This window comes from Urocitellus parryii, chromosome 12, assembly GCF_045843805.1.
Source record: "Urocitellus parryii isolate mUroPar1 chromosome 12, mUroPar1.hap1, whole genome shotgun sequence".
Taxonomy (NCBI): domain Eukaryota; kingdom Metazoa; phylum Chordata; class Mammalia; order Rodentia; family Sciuridae; genus Urocitellus; species Urocitellus parryii.
In genome coordinates, this window is record NC_135542.1 from 80,807,024 (window position 1) to 80,829,551 (window position 22,528).

At 38.6% G+C, this 22,528-nt stretch overlaps 1 protein-coding gene across 1 annotated transcript in view; it reads left to right on the top strand.

The window, feature by feature from the left end:
* The first annotated feature begins 21,392 nt into the window (after window positions 1-21,392).
* The window catches only part of Rel (REL proto-oncogene, NF-kB subunit), a 28,085-nt gene continuing 26,949 nt past the window's right edge, over window positions 21,393-22,528 (top strand). The window contains exon 1 of the mRNA XM_026387246.2: window positions 21,393-21,448. Coding sequence (XP_026243031.1) covers window positions 21,439-21,448 — 10 coding nt within the window. The 5' untranslated portion in view covers window positions 21,393-21,438. The remainder of the gene's footprint in view (window positions 21,449-22,528) is intronic.

Genomic DNA, 22,528 nt, shown 5'->3' on the forward strand with positions numbered 1-22,528 from the left:
GCCAACTATGATCCATAGGCCAAATACAGCCTGCTATTTGTTTTATATGACCCATGAGCTAAGAATTTTTTTTTTAAGAAGGACATTTACAATCAATTTAATGATAGGGAATACTAACTTTGAATTTCAATTAAGCAAAATGTTATCTCCTAAAAAAAGAATTCCATTCTTCTCATGGGAAGACCTGTATTGTAAAAAAAAAATGGTACTCAATTATTATGGAGTATTTTTAATTCCATTAATTAACAGCGTGCAAAAATTTATTCTTTCTTGGTATATGAATACCTATACCTATATAATGAATGCAATTCTGACTTTTAATCAATGAAGCCTAAAATTTTGTCTATCTGACCTATTATAGGAAAAGTTTGCTGAAGTCTGCTTTAGAAGAATCTCAGCATCACATTCTCTTTTTTTACAAGGGAATTTCTAAGTATTGGTGAAAAGATCTTAATTATGATAAAGAGGCTTAAGTTTTATCTGTTTTCATCTTACTTACACTTTTTCCCCATGTTATTTCTTTTCTAACAGCTTTATTAAGCAAATTGTATGATACAGTGTTCACATTTCACATGATTTACCCCTTTAGAGTATGATGCAATGGTTTTTGTTTTGTTTTTATGGTACTGGGGATCAAACACACACATTCTTCCACTCTACCACCAGTCCTTGTAATTTTTTTTATTTTGAGACAGGGTCTCACTAAGTTGCCCAGGCTGTCCTGGAACTTGGATTTTCCTGTCTTGACCTACCAGTAGCTGGGGTTACAAGCATATGCCACCACACTTACCATGCATTGGTTCTTAATACAGGTTGTTTTGAACTTTGTATTTTTTTATATTGGGAATGTTTGCATATTCATAATGATATCTTGAGGATGGGACCAAAGTCTAAATGTGAAAATTCATTGTTTTATGTGTGTATTCTATACATTGCCTGAAGGTAATTTTATAAAATATTTTTACTGTCCCTCTGTTTTGACATGAGGCCAGGTGTGAAATTTTCACCTGTGGCAACAACCCAATGCTCAAAAGTTTCAGAATTTGGACCGTTTTGGATTTTGGATCTTCTTATTAGGGATGCTCAACCCATCTACTTGGTTTTGCAACCATTACTACAACCAATTTTAGAGGATTTTCAGCATTCCCTAAAGAAATCCTATACTCATGTTACTCATCAGTACCAATCCCTATGTAACCTCCAGTCCTAGGACACCTCTAATCTGCTTTCTGTCTTTGTTAATTTTTCCTACTCTGAACATTTCATATGCATTATCCATGTTACTATTTTGCATTTTGTTTTGTTGATCTTGAAATTTTTAAATATTTTTTTCAACACTTTAAAACAGAATAGAAAGAATTAATATGATAAGTGCAAGCCTTAGGAGCCTTTAACTTCTCTGACATCCATCTTTTCCATCCTAAAAATTTAGCCCACAGATATGGCCTGACTGGCTATGTTTCCCTTTCAGAAATGTTAAATGAATATTTAATATCCTAAGGCCAACAAACTGGTCCCCAGTTCATATAAGTCTTAAACCTCCCAGTTTGGGGCTTTTTGAATTTTGAGATATGACATGTCAGGGATCAGCCCAAATATCTGTTGTAGTTTGTTGGTAAAATAAAATAGGAAGAAGCAGTGGTTAAAAAAAATTATTCATACAAATTACCTCCGAGAAATAAGACATCACATTTGAACATTTAATTTTAACTAACATACTCTTTCAGGATCAAGATGTTTTAAAAACCATCCTTGGACTCACCAACTAATTATTTGCTTTTATTATTGTCAATGGCTCCTCTGACTGGAACCATCAATTCACCTTTCTTTGTCATAGTAATTAGGTATAATGGCTTCTAATGGGCCCTTAGTTTCTTACTCTACCTAATAAAGAATCACAGCATTTAAATCACCTCATCTATTTCTTCCAGTTAGCCATTGCTGCATAACAAACCACCCCAAAGCATACTGGATAAAAAGCAACAGTCCTTTAATGATCTCTTGTAATTTCTGTGGGTCAAGAATGCAGGAAGAGCTGTTGTGGATGTTTCTGGCTTACGATCTCTTAGTAGTTGCAGTCAGCCAGTGGCAGGAAATGGAAGAGAAGCACTGGGAAAGCATGGGATGACTAGGCAACTCCCTTTTCCCAGGTCTACATGGGTTAGTTGTGCTTCCTCACAGCATTGGGGTCTCAGGGTAATAATGCTTCTTACACAGTGGCTCAAGGCTCTAAAGCAGGGTCTAGACAACGAGGGAGAATCTGTACCACCTTTTATAACCTGGCCTCGAAAAATCGCATAGCATCACTTCTACCATGATCTATAGGTCAGTCACTATAGTTTGTCCTAAGTTCAAAGAGAGGAGCCACAGAATTCATCTAATCATGGGAGAACAGTCAAGGAATCTTCAGAAATGTTTTAAAACTGGGCAGATGGTATTCTTTGGTTTGTGTAATAATTACTCCAGTGAGAAATATTATTTACTTCCTTTGTTTTTTCTCTCTCTCATGATCCCCATTAAATGTTTACAAATGGAAGATTTCAGCTCAGAATATTGTTTAGTATTATATGTTCTGTAGCTAGACAATTTTTTGCAATAGGCTCAAATATTTCTGGCTGTTCTGCCTACTTCCTGTTTGGTTGACTGTTATTTCCTGTACTCTGTCAAGGGGCTTTGTCAAAGTTGTAAACTTCCATCATGACCTAAGCACTATGTCTTAGGTCTACCAGTTGTCTTGAGCAACAACAGGCATGAAGTAACAGTTAAATATAATACAGGAAGTGACTATTAAGATTTTATGGAGCACGCCTATAATCCCAGTGGCTTGGGAGGCTGAGACAGAAGGATTGCAAGTTCAAAGACAGCCTCAGCAAATACAAAATAATGCGAGGGATGCAGCTCAGTGGTTGAGTACCCCTGAGTTCAATCCCAAGTACCAAAAAAAAAAAAGAAAGAAAAGAAAAAGAAATTCTATGCCTTAATATTGATAGAATTAAATGGCCAGTTTATAATAACACATAGTGAAAGGGTAAAGTTTCTAAGCTGCAAAGCCTGAGTTAAAATGTAAAGGACTAGGTATTGTAAAGTCTCTGAACTGCACACAGAACCTGAAATTCCTGAGGCAGTTAAGACAATGCCCGGTACTGACCATTTAGTTGTTAAATAACCTGGACCCTGTGCAGTTTGGCACGTAGGCATTCAGGGCCCAAACCAATCAGTTTGAATGTATCCCCTCCTTAGGAATGACCTATCACCCCCGCCCGACCTGTTCCCGCCAATGAATGTGCTAATCATGTTTGAGAATTGTTGTTTGATTTTCCCGCCATGTATGGTGATTTGTTAAAGGAGACTGTGATGTATGTAAAGTCCCTGCCCTCCCCAAAAAAGTGTACTTAAGCACTGCTCAACCCCTGCTCAAGGCTCTTGGCCGCTCTCCCTTCTTGAGTGAGCCTGGAGCCCCAGTGCGCTGGATTGGATCCTCAATAAACCCCTTTTGCTGTTGCATGAGGCGGTCTCTTGGTGGTCTCTTCCTCCAACGTTTGCCTGACCCTTACAGTAGTGGACACCATTTTCCAAGAGTTCAGATCTCAATCAGTTCACCTTCTCATGGTAAACTGCTCTGGGTCATTGGTTGGACCACTGAAAACCCAGTCCCCAAGGTCTTATTTCCAAGTGGCTATAGGTCTGGATAGGAATTTTAGGGATAGTCCTGTTCTGTATCTCTTAAGTTGTTTTGGTATACATATAACAGGAACCTCACCTGGATTGAATCATATAGAAACATTTATTACCATAAAACAAGAAATCTCAGGTGAAATGGTCCCAGCTCAGCAGCTAACTTTGCCCATCAAAAAACTCAGATTCCTTCTAGATCTTTCTGCTCTGAAGTCATCAGCTCTAAGGTCATCACATGATCTTCAAATTGTGTCTACAGTTTACTTGTCACATGCAGACACAACAAAGTCCAATGAATTATTGGTTGTCTCTTTTTATGAGTGAGAAAAAAAAACTATCTTCCTCTGTGCTATTAGAATAAACTATCTGAGACAAGGTTTAAATATCTAAACAGAAATTAATTTTCTCCTAGTTATAGATGCCAGCTGGCATCTGGTGAGGGTCATCTTGTTCCATTTTCATATGGCAGAAGCTAAAAGGGCAACTTTAAGCCTTTTGAAAGTGCTTTAGTCCCATCCACGGAGAGTTCCACCCCCATGCTTAATCACCCTTTAAAGACCCCACCTCTTAACATTATCTTAACATTATTAAAATTAGGTTTCCAATACATGAAGCTTGGGGGACATATTCAAATCATAGAAAAAACCTATTCCAGAAGCTCTACAGTAAATTTCACTTCATGTTACATTGATCAGAACTGTCTCATTTGTCCATTCCCAAGCCAACTTCCAGCTCAAGAATGGGGTTAGCATAATTGACTTAGAGACATAAATGACATATGGCATTTATAGCAGGAAAAATTACTCAAACAAAATCAAGCTTCCGTAAGAAAAGAAAGAATAATAAGATATCTTGTAATACTTAAATTTACTCCAATGTAAAGGGAGAAATCCCTCAATTCTGGAATTCCTACATCACAGAATGTCGCCACAGTCAATACAACTGCCCAAAGAAGAAATCCAGAAGTTCTCTTTACGTTTTTCCCCAAGTACCTATTCCTCAACGCAACCCTCTAAATGTAAGTAATTATATCTTCTCTCCCCTTCATTATTGCAATTATTTTCCCTACTAGTCATCCTGTCTCTAGTCTTGCTCTTCTCCCAATACATGTTCCACGCTGTTGAGAGGGTGAACTTTCTTTAATGGATTATCAGGATGTTCTCCTTAGGGTCAGATCCTGGAAAAAAGGACTGAAGTATCACTATTACTGCTCTCCTTCGTCTAACATGAGTTAATTATATGGACAATAGTGATTTGTGGTTACAAAATGTCAAAGAGTTCTGGTGCAAGAAGCATTCAAGAGACAGATGGGACTTAGAGAGACCCTGTCTCAAAATAAAAATAAAAAGGGCTGGGGATGTGACTCAGTGGTTAAGCGACCCTGGGTTCAATCCCTGGTTCCAAAAAATGTATTCAAAATATACCTTATAATATGTAAGTATAATTTTATCATTTATACTATCACTTTAAACACAGCACTAACTTAAAAATAAATGTGCATATGTTTACCGTGAAAATGAAAATGTTTTGCCTGGAATATCCAAAATTAGGTTTAATATATTCTGAAGCTCAGAGTTTTTGATAGTTTGCTTTGAATATTATTCTTGGATGAAAGTTATGCTTGTCCTCAATTTCAGTTGTTCAATATCTAAATATAAGCCTTTCCTTTTTATGCAATAACAGAAAATCCAACCTTCTGCTCACTGTTTCTTATTTTTCCAATTTTTCTACTTCATGGTCACACAAAATCTTTAACCTGATTAGGACCCACAAACCTTGAAAGAATTCCCAGTTTCCTCACATATCCATTCGCCCGGCAACTTTCTTCCGTAGAGAGCTTAGTGTGAAATCCATGTGGCAACATTGCAAAAATACAAGATAACACATAGAGAAAAAAAGGGGGTCTATCAAATTTTATATAAACATGTATTCATGACTAGAGCTAAGTAAAATAGGCAATAAGTTACATGAGGATATACTCTAAATCATTACTGTTTGGTATTTTTGGCACGGGAGTAGGGGGTGAGGTCACTTTAGTTGACTCATTTTGACTTGCTTTCTCTGCTTTAATATTTTACCAGGATCAAGAAAGAACAGAAGAAATAAATCAAAGCCTACAGATGAAAAAAGTTCTGGAAGGGAACAGATACACCCACACTTAGGCATGCGTGTAGATGATATCTGTATTAGGTAAAAATATAGGTGACTTTTACATGTGTATTTTTAGGATTTAAATTTAAAATAAATAACAATATCAGCAAAAAAATAATTATTCTAAACAATATTAAAGAAGTTGGTAACTAGTTGGCCCAAGTCACTTTCATGATATTTAATCCATGATTTCAGTTCTCACCTTTGTATAATTGCTATTTCACCCTCTGCAGGAATAATCACGACTTTGGGCAGGAGTTAAGCCTATGTCTCTTATTTTCTGTTTTATTTTATTTTTTTGCAGGTTAGGGATCTAACTCAGAGTCTCCCACATGCTAGGCAAGTGCTCTCGCACTGAGCTACATCCCACCCATGCTTCTTTTAAATTCTTTGTTTTTCCTTAGTGGAAAATAATGCTGACACATTATCATTCAGATCAATAATGGTGCGATTCAATGTGTAATAATTTATATTTCATTAGACACCTACTATACCAGGGCACTATAATCACTCTAAGGAATTAAGAGTGGATAAGATATACCCAATGTATTTCCTTTAAAAAGCAAAAGTTTTAAAGCCAAGCCTGGTGGCACACACCTGTAATCCCAGCTATTCAGGAGGCTGCGGCAGAAGGATCACAAGTTCAAGGCCAGCCTGGGCAATTGAGCGAGACTATCTAAAAATAAAAACAAAATTTTTAAAAATGGCTGGGGATGTAGCTCATTGGTAGAGTGTCCCTGGTTCGATCACTAGTACCAGATATGTGGAGAGATAAAAACTTTGAATTTTACTGTTCCTACAGAGGTGTTGAGAATTTTGGGGAAAAGACCATGAGAGTCTTAAAATATATAGTCCTTTTCAATGACACCAAGCCTCATATGTTCTCTTTTTTATAAGTAAGATTACAATGACTATCTTCTGACAAAGGATTAATATCCAGAATATATAAAGAGCACAAAAAACTTTACATGAAAAAAATCAAGTAGCTCAATTAATAAATGATCTAAACAGACACTCCTCAAAAGAAGAAACATAAATGGCCAACAAATATGTGAAAAAATGTTCTACATAATTAGTAATTAGGGAAATGCAAATCAAAACTACACTGATATTTTACCTCACACCAGTCAGAATGGCAATCATCAAGAATGTAAATAATAATAAATGCTGGAGAGGAGGTAAAGAAATAGAAACACTTTTATACTGTTGGTGGGACTATACGACTATGGAAATCAGTTTGGAGGCTCCTCAAAAGAGTAGGCATGGAACCACCATATGACCCAGCTATACCACTTCTCAGTATTTACCCAGAAGAATTAAAGTCATCTTACTACAGTGATACAGGCATACCCATATTGAGCTGATACAGAAGGAATTCCTGTCAAGAAAATGGAACTATAGGGGCTGGAGATGTGGCTCAAGCGGTGGCGTGCTCACCTGGCATGCGTGTGGCCCGGGTTAGATCCTCAGCACCACATACAAATAAAGATGTTGTGTCCGCCAAATACTAAAAAATAAATATTAAAAAAATGGAACTATATAGACTAATCTCAAAAATTCATAAATAATTTGCAGTGTGGCCCCAAAGGCAGATCCTGTCAGCAATTTTATCTTTTCACCCTACCATCCAACATGAGCCTCTATTACAGCTCAATTCACAATAGCCAAACTATGGAACCAGCCTGGGTGTCCATCAACAAATGAATGGATAAAGAAAATGTGGTACATACACATGTGGAATTTTATTCAGCTATAAATAAAAATGAAATTTTAGCATTTGCAGGAAAATGGATAGAACTAGAGACCATTGTGTTAAGTGAAATAAGTCAAACTCAGAAAGAAGGTTAAGGTCTTATGTTTTCTCTAATGTGCGAAGCTACAGAGGAAAAAGGAAAACAAATGTGTGGGTAGATCTCCTAAAAATCAAAGGGAGATCAGTAGAAGGGATGAAGGGGTAAGGAGACAAGGAGAGAGGGGAAATGCTGGGGAGTGATACTGGCCAAATTATATTGTTATATTGTGAGCTTGTACAAATATGTAACAATAAATCCCATCAACCATAATGCACCAATAAAAATGTGGAAAGAAAAGATTACTACTGCTAGTTAGCTAACAAATAATTTTATATTGCTTTTTGTTATAGGTCATATTTTGAAAGGCAATTGTGAAATAGTGGAAACAGATCCAAGAATCTGGAAGTCTGGTTTCAAGTTCCACTCAGTAACTATCCGCATAGACATGGGCAAAGCGCCTAAAATCTTCAGTGCTTGTGTCCACAAGTGTGAAGTGAGAATGTGATTTACAGAGTTCTTTCCAACCTAAACCTTCAGCTATTTTCTTTTGACACGTATTAGAGACATCATATGACTTTAGGTAATAATGACTTTGTTACCACTTCTGAAAATGCTAATTCTAAATCTGAACAAGTAATTATTGGATCTCATGCTTGACTTTGTTACCACTTCTGAAAATGCTAATTCTAAATCTGAACAAGTAATTATTGGATCTCATGCTTGTGTCATACTTCCAAGAAGTGCTGTATATGCAAAACTAGGATATAATTCTATAGGGCCTGCTGATCATAAACATAAAAGAGAGAAGCTGTTTAAGAATGAATATTCTATGACTTCATTTTGAAGCTCTCATGTACTAAGATTTCATTTCTCTGGGAGTTCACTTACCCTACGTTTCAGTTCCTCATAAAGTGGGTGAGTGGGGCAGGTTTCTTTAGAGCTCTTCTTATTTTAGGGACTACCCCTTCCCCCTAGTTTGCTTTAAAAATGGCGGCATGCACACTCACATTGGATGGTAGGGTGAAAAGACAAAATTGTTGACAGGACCTGCCTTTGGGGCCATACTGCAAATTATTTATGAATTTTTGAAGTTAGTCTATAGAGTTCCATTTTCTTGACAGGAATTCCTTCTGTATCAGAGCATTTTGGTTTAGAAACGTGGAACTTGTCTTTGATTCCTGGTTCTCCTAAATCCAATTGGTCATCAAGGCCTGCAATATCTCTGTGATGTTTCTTGAATGTATTCCTTTCACTTTATTTTTACTTCATTTTCAGACTCCATATCCTGGTCTATTTGAGGCTCACATTTGTTTCACTGCAAAAACCTCTTAGTGGAAATTTTGAGTGGTTCTGGTCTCATTTTCCTTGAACAGCCTCCACTACAACTCTCCCTAGTTTAAGAACTTGCCATGTTTTTCTCCATTGACTATGAGATAAACCAAAATACTCCACCTGGCGTTCTGACCCCCTACTACCAAATTATTTTCCTTTATGTCTTATGAATATCCACATTAGTTAATTAATATTAGCTGCTATAACAAATGCAATGACTTAAAAAAAGACAGTAATTCACTTCTTAATCATCTGCATTCCAGGCCAATCTGTGCAGTCACTCAGGTTGCTTCCATCTTGTTTTGCAGCCATAAGCTCTAGGGTATTGTCCTCAACAGTAGAGTTGAATATGGATCAGGGACTGGGAGACAGAGTGCAGTTGAGCAACCATCTGTCAGGCTACAATTAATAAAAGAAAAGAAGAGAAGTGAGCTGGACCTGTCATATGCCCTCCACTTTGCTTGCCCTTGTCTCTCCAGCACTCATTTTTTAAGTTGTTGTAATTAGTTATACATGATGGTAGAATACATTTTGACACTGGAGTATAATTCCTCATTTGTCTGGTTGTACATGATGTAGAGTTACACAGGTTATATAATCATATATGCACATAGGGTAATAATGTTCAATTCATTCTACTATCATTCTTACCCCCATATCCCCTCCTCTCCCTTTACTCCCCTCTGTTTAATCCAAAATATCACTATTCTCCCACCACCCTTATTGTGAATTAGCTTCTGAATAACAGAGAAAACATCCTGTCTTTGGTTCTTTGGGATTAGTTTATTTTGCTTAGCATAATATTCTCCAGTTCCATCCATTTACTGACAAATTCCATACTTTTCTTCTTCCATAAGGCCAAGTAACATTCTATTATATATATATATATATATATATATATATATATATATATATATATATATCACAGTTTCTTTATCCATTCATCTGTTGAAGGGCACCTAGGCTGATTCCATGTTTAGCTATTGTGAATTGAGCTGATATAAACATTGATGTGGCTGCATGCGACAATCATTTTTTATTTCTCTCTTTCCTCTCCTTCTGTCCACTTAAACAAATGGCATCCATCATAAAGTATTACCTCCTTCAGCTAGCATTGCAGACATTTTCAAAGACTATTTCTGTGTGTTCAAGAAAGTGGAAATGGTTCCAAGAGTGTAGACAGACCTGAATTCCCATTCTTTTTTTTTTTTACTTTATTTTATTTAGTTATTTATTTTTATGTGGTGCTGAGGATTGAACCCAGTGCCTCACATATGCGAGGCACTCTATTTGGAGCCACAACCCCAGCCCTGAATTCCCATTCTTTATGAGGTATCCACCTTCCTTCTCTTACTTTTATCCTTTACATCTCTTAAATTCATGGAAGTAAATTTCAGAGATCTCAAACAATATTCATGTAGCAAGTAAGTAAACAGGACAGCAGGAATAGGGGTGGTAAATGGTACAAATCCAGTAGTGATGGTTGAGTCTGGCTACTGCAGTTATTTGTCCTGAGTGGTGGAGGGAACACAACAGCCAGTTGGTAATACTTATAGTACTCCAATTGTTACCAGAGTGTAATTCTGATAAAGCCTTTTTTTTTTTCATATAAGAAACTTGTGGCTTAAATTGATGTAAAATATCTGCATAAAACTGAGTAACAAAGTTAACCCAGATGAAGAATGCATGAAAGAGAGGTAATGTGGCAGTGTTTATCTATAATGCTTTGAGGCAGAGATACAATAAATCTGATGAAAACAATGAATTATTAGTGAAATGTAAGAATAACTATCTATACATGCTGAAATATTTAGGAGACAGTGTCCCAGTGTCTCCAACTAACTTTTAAATATATTTTTTAAAATCAGAGAGGTGAATTTGGTGGACAGAGAGTTGGAAAAATGACTAAGTGGGTGATAAGGTAAGTGTGACAAAATATTAATGGTAGAATGTAGTTGGTAGATACACAGATATTCCCAGCAAAATTCTTTCAATTTGGTTGAATATTTGAAAATGTTTATAATAAAACAGAAAAAGAAAACACTACTAATATCTTTTAGTGCTTTTCATGTATTGGGCACTTTGCATTTGCGGTCTCATTCTTGTTATCACAAGCTTGTGAAGTAAGTATTATTATTATTACTCCAAGTTTATATCTGGAGAGGACAGGTGACTTTCCTACAGTAATGTCCCATAGGTAATAATCTCAGCTGAGCTGAGATTGAAAGCCAGCTCTGTGTATTTGTAAAGCCCTTAGTTATGGGCCACAGGGATAATTCAACAGACTTTTTGTTCTACAACCTCCATTGAATATTATTCAAGACTCTCTTACTGTGCCTGACTATTTATTCAGAAACAACTTGCACAACAGGCTCAGTGGATAAACTACATATTCTGTGTGCATGCACACGTGCGCACACACAGACACACACACACACACACACACACACACACACAAAGAGCCTTTGATCAGACATCAAAGCTGTGCTTGGTTCTCAACCGGTAGTGAAAGATAGATGTCATCTGGTTGGGATATCATGAAGGGTACCATTTCCTCTCTGCTCTGCTGTCCATTTGGACTCATTAATAGGCTATGATTAACCTGGGGCTCCCTGTCACCTTCAACTACTTTCCTTAAACTCATTATTCACTATATTTTCTTTCTTTCTTTCTTTCTTTTTTGAGAGAGAGAGAGAGAGAGAGAGAGAGAGAGAGAGAGATTTTTAAAAATATTTATTTATTTTTTTAAATTATCGGTGGACACAACATCTTTGTTGGTATGTGGTGCTGAGGATTGAACCCGGGCCGCACACATGCCAGGCGAGCGCGCTACCGCTTGAGCCACATCCCCAGCCCAATTCACTATATTTTCTGACCCTCGTCTTTTACTCTTCATTATCCCAATTTCCACTTATGTTTTAAATTTTTCTTCTGTGTTGTGTAGTTATTAGAGTGGCAAAAATTTACTCAATAGTATCATTACAATTCTCAACTACTAATAGAATTTTTTTGCCCTTGTCCAAAAGTGACAGCAATAAAATGTACTGCAATACTGCTGCTATAATTTTTATGGGCTTAAAACATAAATATACTAAACAAATAGCTCTAAATATAAAACTTCTTAAAAGTAAATTGGTCTCTGCTGAGATTATTTAGTATGATAAGTTGAGAGTCATGGCTATAGTCTAGAGCAAAGCTTGTCAAGGTGAATTCTGAAGGATAGAACTCCTAGAGTAGTCAAAGAAAAAAATGTAGTGTTTTAGTCAACTTTTGTTTTGCTGTGACCAAAATAGCTGACAACAACAACTTAGAGGAGGAACAGTTTATGTGGGGCTCACAGTTTCAGAGGTCTCAGTCCATCGACTGCTGACTCCATTGCTCTGGACCCAAGGTAAGGCAGCACATCATGGGGGAACCGCATGCCAGAAGGAATTTGCTCAGCTGGTAGCAGCATAGAAGCAGAGAGAGTGGAGGGTGGGACAGAGGCCCCAAGGAAGATATACTCTTCTATGGCATGCCCCAGTGACCCACCTCCTACAGCCATGCCCATCTGTCTACAGTTACCACTCAGTCTATTCAAACTAGGATGGAATGATTAGGTTACAGTTCTCATAATCTAATCATTTTACTTTTGATTATTCCTGCAGTAACAGGAGGTTTGGGGGAACACCTCATATCCATTCTGTAAATGTAGATTCTAAGCCAGACCCCTACATCTAATTCAGAATTCCTGAAAGAGAGGCCAAGAAATCTGCATTCCCAAATTATCATTTAAGAACAACTGTTTCAAAACCAGATTATTTTGGAAATCTGTGACCACATTGGCTGGCACAATAATTTGGGGGCACCTCTAGCATTTACAGCTGGGATGGTGAGGGATACTAGATGTCCTGCAAGGGATAATTCAGGAGAGTCAAAAACTGCCCCATTCTCAAGATTTTCCCATTTCACTATTTCCATTCATCTAGGTAGAAAGCCTTTTATAATAATACAAGCCTGGAATAACACAACTTTCTTTTATACATAAACATAATATATTTTTGTGTATGGGTTTAATATAGACTGAATTTATCAGGAATGCAAATACTGTATTAAGTAAGGGAAGAAATTTTTTCAAAAAAAATTAAGAAAAAATCACAACTGACAGGTCACCAATACAACACAATAGTATCAGCCTGCAAATACATTACAGTTATTCTATATGTGGATGTAAACATCTGACAACTTCATTATGTCTTTTAATGTAGTCATGCCCAAGCATTTACATATTGAAGGCAATGTTGTCTTTTATAAATTGTTTTCTTTTTATTTCCTCTTTCTCCTCTTCCTCTTCTTCTTCTTCTTCTTCTTCTTTTTTTTAACCAGGAATTAAACCCAGGGGCATTCAATCACTGAGCCACATCTCTAGCCCTTTTTATTTTTTGAGACAGGCTCTCACTAAATTGCATAGGGCCTCACTAAGTTGCTGAGGCTGGCTTTGAACTCCTTGATCTTCTTGCCTCAGCCTCCCAAGCTGCTAGGATTACAGGCATGCACTACCACGCCCAGCTTTATTTCTTCTTGATATTGCTATTAGAGTATTATTTGTATTTATTAGAATATATATATATATATATGTATATATATATATAAACATATATATACATATATATATACACACATATATATGTAAGTTAGGTTACACTTGTGAATTTCACTTTAGGCTAGTAAATAATATTATGCACATGTTACAAAACAAGGGGTACAGAACTAATAAGGTAGAGAACCACTGCTTTTTAAATTATTATTATTATTACTTTTTACTTGTAGATAGGCACAATACCTTTATTTATTTTTATGTGGTGCTGAGAATTGAACCCAGTGCCTCACAGGTACTAGGCAAGAGCTTTAAACTACTGCTTTTGATACTGAGGAAAATTTAAACAAATAAATTTCTCATCTTTTCTTTTTTTTTTTTAGTATTGCAGCAATAAAGAAGTCACAATCCTTAATAAAACTAAAAACCTGGACTAGCAAATTGATGCTTCCTGGGTCTATATTCCCAGAAAAATATGAGAAATTGAGAGTAAGAGAGAAAAAGTAAAATTGCCCCAAGAGACTTTTGTTATTGAAAGAAGACATGCCTGTCATTAAACCTAATAGATGTTACAACAAAGTTTCAGAATAAAATTAAATATGATAATCCCCCCCAAAGCTCAGAAGAGCCATCCAAATGCAAGGTATACAGTATACCAGACACTGTAGATCAGACATGGTGGGACATTAATAAACTAACCAGCCCTAAAGAACAAAGGTATTGATCTCTTGTCAGGTTAAATCTTTCAACCAATATTGAGCATCCCAGCCACTGGGAACAAGAGTTCCCCTGCTTTCAAGGACTTAAGTAGTTTAATTTAGTAGGTGAGTGAGGCACAAGACCAGCTAGCACAATGCAGTGTGTTAAGCAAGATGATAGACAATTTGCTGACTGTTATTTTGCACAGAGAAGGAGCAGTCTACCTAGTCAGGGCAATCTATTAAGGCTTCCTGTAAATTGAGTAAGAATGAACCTAGGGAAGAAGTGTGCTTGTAGGAGATGGAAAAAATGTAGGTAGGGAGCTGCACCTCTAAGGGAGTGGCCCTAGTCTTAAAGATCTTTCCAAACTTTTAAAACATTATCTTAAAGTTCACAAGTCTTTGTACTAGTAGAGCTCAATTAAGTCTTAAATATATGTAAACCATGTCAAAAACAAAGCCAGACACTAGTTAAAATAGTAAAGACAGACTACTCAGTAACAACTATAGGAAAGAGCCCAGTGAAAGCTGAGCTCAACTTTGATTTATGCAGAGGTGACTAGGCATTTTAAATGGAGACTGAGGGAGTAGGGAGGGGGAAAAAGCAGTCAGGAGAGTAGAAATTTACAAATGTGGTTAGAGGAGTTGGTCAATGTGACTGGGCCAACTGGGTTTGTAGGGTCCTCCCCTCCTATATAGACTGGGTTGGGGGGGATGGGGGGGTACTGGGTCCTGTCTTTAGATGTTGGCAGGAACAAACTACTTTCTTCTGGTAGCCTTGGGCTTTCCTGGGAAGTGACTTAAGAGGCCCTAAGTCATTGTCCTAGAGATGTGGTATTGAGCTGTGAGAAACTATTCCAGCATTATTTGTGTCTCTTTGTGGAATGGGTGCAGTGTTGTATGTGTCTCTTAGTGGGATGGGCGCAGTGAAATCATTTGTGCTCAGAATCTGCAGTTGTTATAGGCCAAGGCTGAGGCATGGCTGAGAAGAGACCTTAGAGGAGCCTGACCATTTTGGTCAATGATAGTCTTTGTAACTTATCACCCAGATCAAGATATATAAAGAACATTTCCAGTAACTCAAGAGGCTGGTCTATTGAACAACAGATACTCAATATTCTGATCTATCTTACAGAATAAATGATATCTGGTTTTGAATTGATATAAGTGAACTCATGCAGTATATACTCTTTTGTATAGTTTTTTCACTTTACCTGTACAAAGACACACGTGTGGCAATAATATATTGTTATTGGGGAGAAATCCATTGTAGGAATTTAGCCATTCTATTGTTGATGAATATTTAGATGTTTCCAATTTAGGGACAATATGAATAAAGATGTCTTAAGTAGTCTTGTTCATATTTTGGCAGATATAAGCAATTATTTATATTAAACAAATACCCAAAAGTAGTATGCTGGGTCATAGGTGTGTATTTCAGTTTTAGTAAGTTGTGTCAATTTTCCCAGATTGTTGGTCCAAATGATACAACCACAAACAAATTTAAGAATTCCAGTTTTTCTACATCCTTACCAACACTCTATATTGTCCTTTTGAGTTTAGCCAACTCCCGATGGAATAGTAGCAATATCTCATTGTGGTTTTTATATACATTTCCCTGATAACTAGTAATGCTGAAATACTTTTTTAAATGCTTATTATTTGGCTAGTCCCCCTTGAAAAGTACCAGTTTGTCTTTTGCCTGTTTTAAAAAACTGGATTGTCCACATTTTTCTTACTGATCTATAGACATTCTTTATATATTCTGGATATGAGTGTACCAGTTGGGTCCTCTGGGAAGCAGATAACAGTATGAAGTTAACAGTGTAAGAATTTTATGGGGTAACACCTATGAAAGATAAAAGGTAAAGAAAGAAAGAATAGGCAGGGAAACTGTTAAGATGCAAGTCTGATACCCATGACAAGAAAGTTGGGGGAAAAGGAGAATTGAGTAGAAAGAGCATCAGACTGGAGTGCATCTCTGAGACAATCTTAGCCAGTCCAGTGGGGAGTTCTGACACAAACCTTGCACATAGAGAAGTCCTATGCGGACTGGAGATAGTGAGTCCTTTTGTCCCAGATGTGCTATAAGGAACTGTGTGGCTTTGCCTTGAAAGCTGAGGCAGGTCCTCTCTAGAAGAGATCTGAGCAGAGTACCACATGGATACTTCATAAAGTTCTTTATCAGATATATGTATTGTATTTTTCTCCCACTATGGGACTTGCCTTTTCATTATCTTAGGGGCATTTTTACCTAATTAAGTACAATTTTTCTTTCTTTCTTTCTTTTTTTTTTTTTTTTTGCATAATGTTCAAGAACTCTTTGCCTATCCCAAGGTATGTTTTCTTCTATAAGTTTTATTAGTTTACTTTCACATTTAGATTTATATGGTGTGAAGTTGGGGTCAGATTTCATTATTTTCCATATAGATATCAATTTTTTTCCAGAAATAGTTCTTTAAAATAGACATCTTCTTCCCCCACCCCCTTACTGCAGTGGAGACTGTTGTAAACAAGTGACTATATGTGTGTGGGCCTATTTCTGCAATCTCTAACTCAGCCCATCATTCTATTTGTATAACTTTGTACCAATACCACACAATCTCAATTTCTGTAGTTTTATAACATATTTGGATGTTGGCTTTATTCTTGGCTTTATTCTTCAATATTTCAGGGCTATTTGAGAACATTTGCATTTTTATATATACTTAATAATCACTCCTTGATATTTCATCAATAACACATTGTGATTTCAATTGGAATTCATTAGATCAACAAATCAGTTTGGGAAGAACTGACAATTTAATAATATTAAATCTTTTGATACACAAGCATGGCATGTCTCTGGGAAGGAACATTCTAGGAAAAGACAGAATGACAAGAAAAGACCTGCTTTTATAGGTACGAGGAGCTCTGAAGCAGTTCAGCAAGGGGTAAAGTGCAAAGTGTGGAGTGCAAGAGGAGGCTGAGGAAAGGCAGTGGCCAGATTTTGGGGAGTAGTTTGTAGTTCATGTGAAAGTGAACTGGGCGCAATTGATGGTTTTAAGGCGTAAGAGTGGTATGGCCTGTTAAGCATTCATAAAGATGACTCTAGAAGCAATAAGTCTTAATGATTTTTAAAGGGGACAAAACTGTAGATAGGCACAATAGTTAGGAGCCCATTCCAGTAATTTAGATGAATTATAATGAAGAGTTAACCAAGGGCAGTGGCAGTCAAATGAAGAAGAGAGCTGGGGTGTAGCTCAGTGGTAGAAGGGTACTTATTTGATTGGCAAGATCAACAGGATATAGTGGATATAGTGATTGGATGTTGTGGGGACTGTGAGAAAGAGAGTCAAAGATGGATCCCAAGTTTCTAGCCTGTGTCTGGATATATGGTGGTACAGAGATATTGAGAAGAATATTAAATGTGGGAGAGAAGATGTTATGTAGGTTAAGTATGGGATGCTTGGGATGTCCCACTAGAGGTGGCTAACAGACAACTAGACATATAAGTCTGAAGTCCTGTGAAAGATCCAAGCTAAATATGATCCTGCAATCATTGATAAAATAATGTGAATAGATGGGCTCATCCAGGAGGCTTAACAGATATTATGAATCTTTCCTGAACACTCTCATACTTAAATTTTATTAGATTATCTTCTTTTTAAGGATAGTATGGCCCATTGATATCCCTTGGCTAAAACCATATCAGAAATACTGTTTACTAGTCAACATTATGTGTAGGTCACAAATTTCATATAGGCAATCAGTATAGTTGGATAAACCTTCTAAAGTTCTACTCTCAGACCTTGTCTTCAGTTTTTCCTCTTCCTCAAACCTTCTATTCCCTCTTTATCATTTACTCTCAGGTGGACTTTACTTCACTAAAGAAAAACAAAATGACAACTGATCACCTCATCTATAGCATCAAATCCACCAGGCTTGCTCCATCCACTCTGCCTTCCTTCTTATTATTACTGAGACATCCCTATTCCAGTCTATGACCAACCCCACTGTCTCTGCTCTGAAGTCCTACCTTTCTCCCTCTTCACTTGTATACTTACTCCCTTCTCTCCATCATTAATTTCTCCTTCACCACAGAGTTAGATATGTTAGATATGCCTTACTATCACCCCTCTAAAAAATAAAAATTTTATGCAAGAAATTGCTAGTGTTCACTTATATCCATTTTTGTCTTTTTCTTGGTTGCACAGCTAAATCACATTTCTCAAATTATATTTCTCAGCCCCCCTTTGGAGGTCCTGTGAAAAACAGTCTGTGTTCAGAGGAATGTATTCCACCTTTAGGCCTGGTTCATACAAATCTCTTATTAGTGATCTACTCTTTCCTTTTGCAAGGCAGCTTGAAAGATGCTGGGGTCCCTGAGTCACTCCTGGAAGAAAACCATCTAGTTCACACTGGACTGTGAATTTACGTTAACCTGTTGCGATTGAGGTTCTTAGTGACAGCCCTTAGCATAATACAAATCCACATCCTCCTCCAGCTTTTGCCCCATTTCTCTGTTTCCTTTAACACTCTTGAAAAAGTTGTTTATACTCATCATTTCCATCCATTTTTTTTTTCTCTCAACCTGCTCCAATTCAGCTCTCATCCTCTCCCTTATACTCATGTGGTTCTTATCAAGGTCACTAATGACTTCCATTTTGCCAAATTCAAGGTCATGTTTTATACTCATCTTTTTCAATTTCATCTGAAAGTTCTCTCACCAAAATCTCACTGTATTTGACCTCCTTTTATCATCTCTTCACGAAAACACTAGTCCAAACCTTTACTTCTCTATGTCAGCAGCTTCCTAGCTGCTCTGTCTTTACTCCTGCCTTTAGTGAGCACATACTAACAGTTTAACACATCAACCAGAATAAACATATTGTACCCATACATCAATTACTCACTTAAAAATTTCTGACAGGGTTCCAATGTGCAACTGGAGTAAAATTCAATCCTGTGTACCATGCCCTATAAGGCCCTTCATGATCTGGCCCCTACTTCACTTTTCTATTTCATTCAGAATACTGTAGCCCTACTGCTTTCTTCCAGTCCCTCAGAAAGAGTGGTGCTTGTTGTTTCCCTCCATTGGCATGTTCTTTGCCTGCATCTTCCTGTGGAGGCCTCTTTCTTACTGCTTGGATCTCAGCTCAAGTGTCACCTCTTAAGTACATCTCTCTTCCTGACTTCTTACCCCCACCTCCTTATTTTCTTTATAGTAATAAAGTAACAAAATATTTTAATAATAGTATTTAAATTGGTCTTATTTGCTAATATACTTTATGTCTTTCATGTAGGACACAGCTACAGGAAGGCCATTTTTTTATCATGTTAATCTAGTGTATAGTTCCAACCTAGAAGGGCATCTGGCAAAGTAAATATTTGTTGAAGAAACACATCAAAGACTATAAGCCCTCAAGGAAAAATAACATGTGCCATTCTCCTCTATATAAACTGCAACGACCAGCTATCAGCTATAGAATAATAAACATTTTTTTCCCAGTCTAAACCCTAAAAAAATCTCTAGTAGTTTTAAGCCTTGGCTCTTGGCTCCAAGATGTAACTTCCTATTTTATTTCTTTTGGATAAAGACAATCAACATTATTTTAATGGATTATTATTAAGGATTGAGGTTTTCTTTTTTTGGTCTTTGCCATCTTTTTAGTGGATCAACTATGATGTGCACCACAATATGATTTAATACATATATGATTTATATACACAATATGATTTAATACAATATGATTTAAATGTACATTGTACATTTTTGTGGAGAGCTATTTGGGGAATGGCAAGATTTTATTTTTAATGATTTCTTCCAGGGAGTCCACCGGTTTGAGCCACTCATAAAGCAGGTTAATATTCCCCATTCCTTTCTTCTCCAAATAGTTATTTTTGGCACCACGGGGCCAGAGAAAAGGCGTGGAGACTTGGAATCAGATAACTTTGGGTTTAAACCGTTTTCCCTTTAACCAGCATTCTGAAGTACTTAATTTCTCCAAATCCTTATTAACTCGTTTACAAAATGAAGATATCAACACATACTAGACAAGGAAACAGGTGTTTATTAGCAAATGAAAGAAATAAAGTTATAATGGATCCTTTAATGCACTAAACGCTCGTTTCAGCGCCCCCTTCCTCATGGGTATCTGTCAAATCTCAAGATACAGTGTCCACTCACTGCGTAACGAGGAACTCGCAGTGCAGACCTTTTGAGTTTAAAAGGTTTTAGTACATAAAATACGTAGTTAACCAAGCCCTCAAAATGTAGATATAAAGAAGGAAAATCAGACTGCGGGGGTCCCCTATGCAAATACACGAATTACAAATGAACCTCGCCGACGGCCGCTTCCGCACTTCCCCTCGAGGGCACGCCGGGACGCCCGCGCTCCAACGCGCCCCGGCGCGGGGGTGGAGATTTGCATGTGCGAAATCGGGAAGAGGGGGAACCACCTATCGAAAACCCCGGGCCGTTCTCCACACCCCACCCCCCCAGCCAGGAGGCCGCCCGGCCCGCCTCCAGGTGCTCCCGGGCGACCGACCCTCTCGACGTCACCTCACCCTCCCACCAGCTCCTGAACTTTAAGCCACACTCCGAAGGACAACCCGGAGGAGGGGGATTTCTCGGGAGCCGGCGGCCTTCTCACGCTCAGAGCCGTCACCTCCGAGCTGCCGGAGCTCTTTATCGTCCCCGCACTCCCGCAGACCCCGCGCTCCAGCATCTGCACCGGGACCCAATCCCGCAACAATTCTAGGGGCGCGCGCGCGGGGGCGGGGAGCGCGCGGGGGCGGGGCCGGGGCGGGGAGCGGGCTGCTCAGAGCGGGTGCGCGCGCGCCAGCCTCAAGAACGCTCCGCCCCCCGCCCCCGGGAAAGGCGGTGGGGAGCGCTACGTCAGCCGCGGGAAATTCCCCTCCCTCCGGGCTGCCAGCCTCTTGGCCGGGCAGGCGCTCGGCTCTCGTCCCGCTCCGCCCCCAGCTCCTGTCTCCCGCTGGCTGGACGGGCGACAGTGGTGACCCTGAGCGCGAGAATTCAGGGGGTGGGAAGGTGTGAGCCGCAAGCCCAGGGGAGGGCGGGAAAGAGGAGGAGGCCCGGGGGTGGTCAGGGGGACTGGGGTCCCGACGGCAAAGGTCCCGCGGCCTCCTGACTTGACTGGCGGCTGTCTGGCTGACGGCCTCGGGCCCCGACGTTTGGAGCTGCCGGCCCGACTGCGCGGAGAGCGGAGCCATGGCCTCCGGTGAGTGCGCCCATCGCGGCCGGACGGGGAAGGAGCTCTTCTGCGGGGTGGTGCTGCCCTGGGATTCGGGATCTGTTTTGATGGCACATTCTGGCTTTGAAATCGCCTCATCTGGCAAATTGTCAGAAAAAGTTACCTGCTTGAAGGTTTGCGTGCGAAATCAAAGCCGTGCTGTGTAATCTGATGCTCTTGTAATAGCCGGAACTTTAGAAATTCCCAACAACTTGATTTGGGGATTAGGGAAGTAATTAAATAAGGGAGGACGAAGAGTTCTCGTATTTAAAGGTTGAGTTGTATTGAAATGGTGGTTTTGTATTTTTGGACGAGAATGAGGAAGCTTCAGATCTCGGGCGAACTCTCTCCCTGTTTAGATTAATTTCATCAAGTTCCAAGTTCTTGTGCTGACAGTTGTGTAAAATGTGGCGCTGCCGTAAGTTTCTTAGTGTTATTTTAACAGGTATTAAGTGGAAACAAAGTGGATGACTTTTACTGGGAACTCAAGCGCAGACTTTTCTAATTTACCGAGTAGAGACGTCGAGTTCCAAGTCCCCCTCTTGTTAGCAGCAACGGGGAAAGGATTTTGAAACTGTTTGTGCTTTAAAATAATGGCTAGGCATGAAAACAACGGTATCCCCTAATGTAAATATTTCTTTTCGTCTATAAATGGTTGGATTTGTTGCTTTTCAGGGAAACAAGTTAAGAAACAGCTTGCAGGGAAAGGGAGGAAGAGTTGTATAGATAGCCATGATGTAGGGCTGCCTGTAACTCAAAGCGGGTAAGTCAAGTAGACTAGGTTGGATCATTACCGGGATTTTGGCGGGGTGAGGGTGGGGGTGTTGCAGTTGCACTGCCCCAGCACCGGGTGCAGCGCAAGCAAAGCCAGAAGCCTAAAATGACACCTTAAGGCTGTAGTAGGAGGCTGAATGAAGAGGGTCTTGTTTGTTCTTGACCCGCATGCTTTCTACTGCCTCCTGTAGTGACCCTCGGTAGAAAGCTGATGTCTGGTAGAGAAGAGGAAGTAGAAAGCAAAAAGAACCTCTTTAAAGGGTTGAGCAGAACAATACCATAGCTACTGCTGTA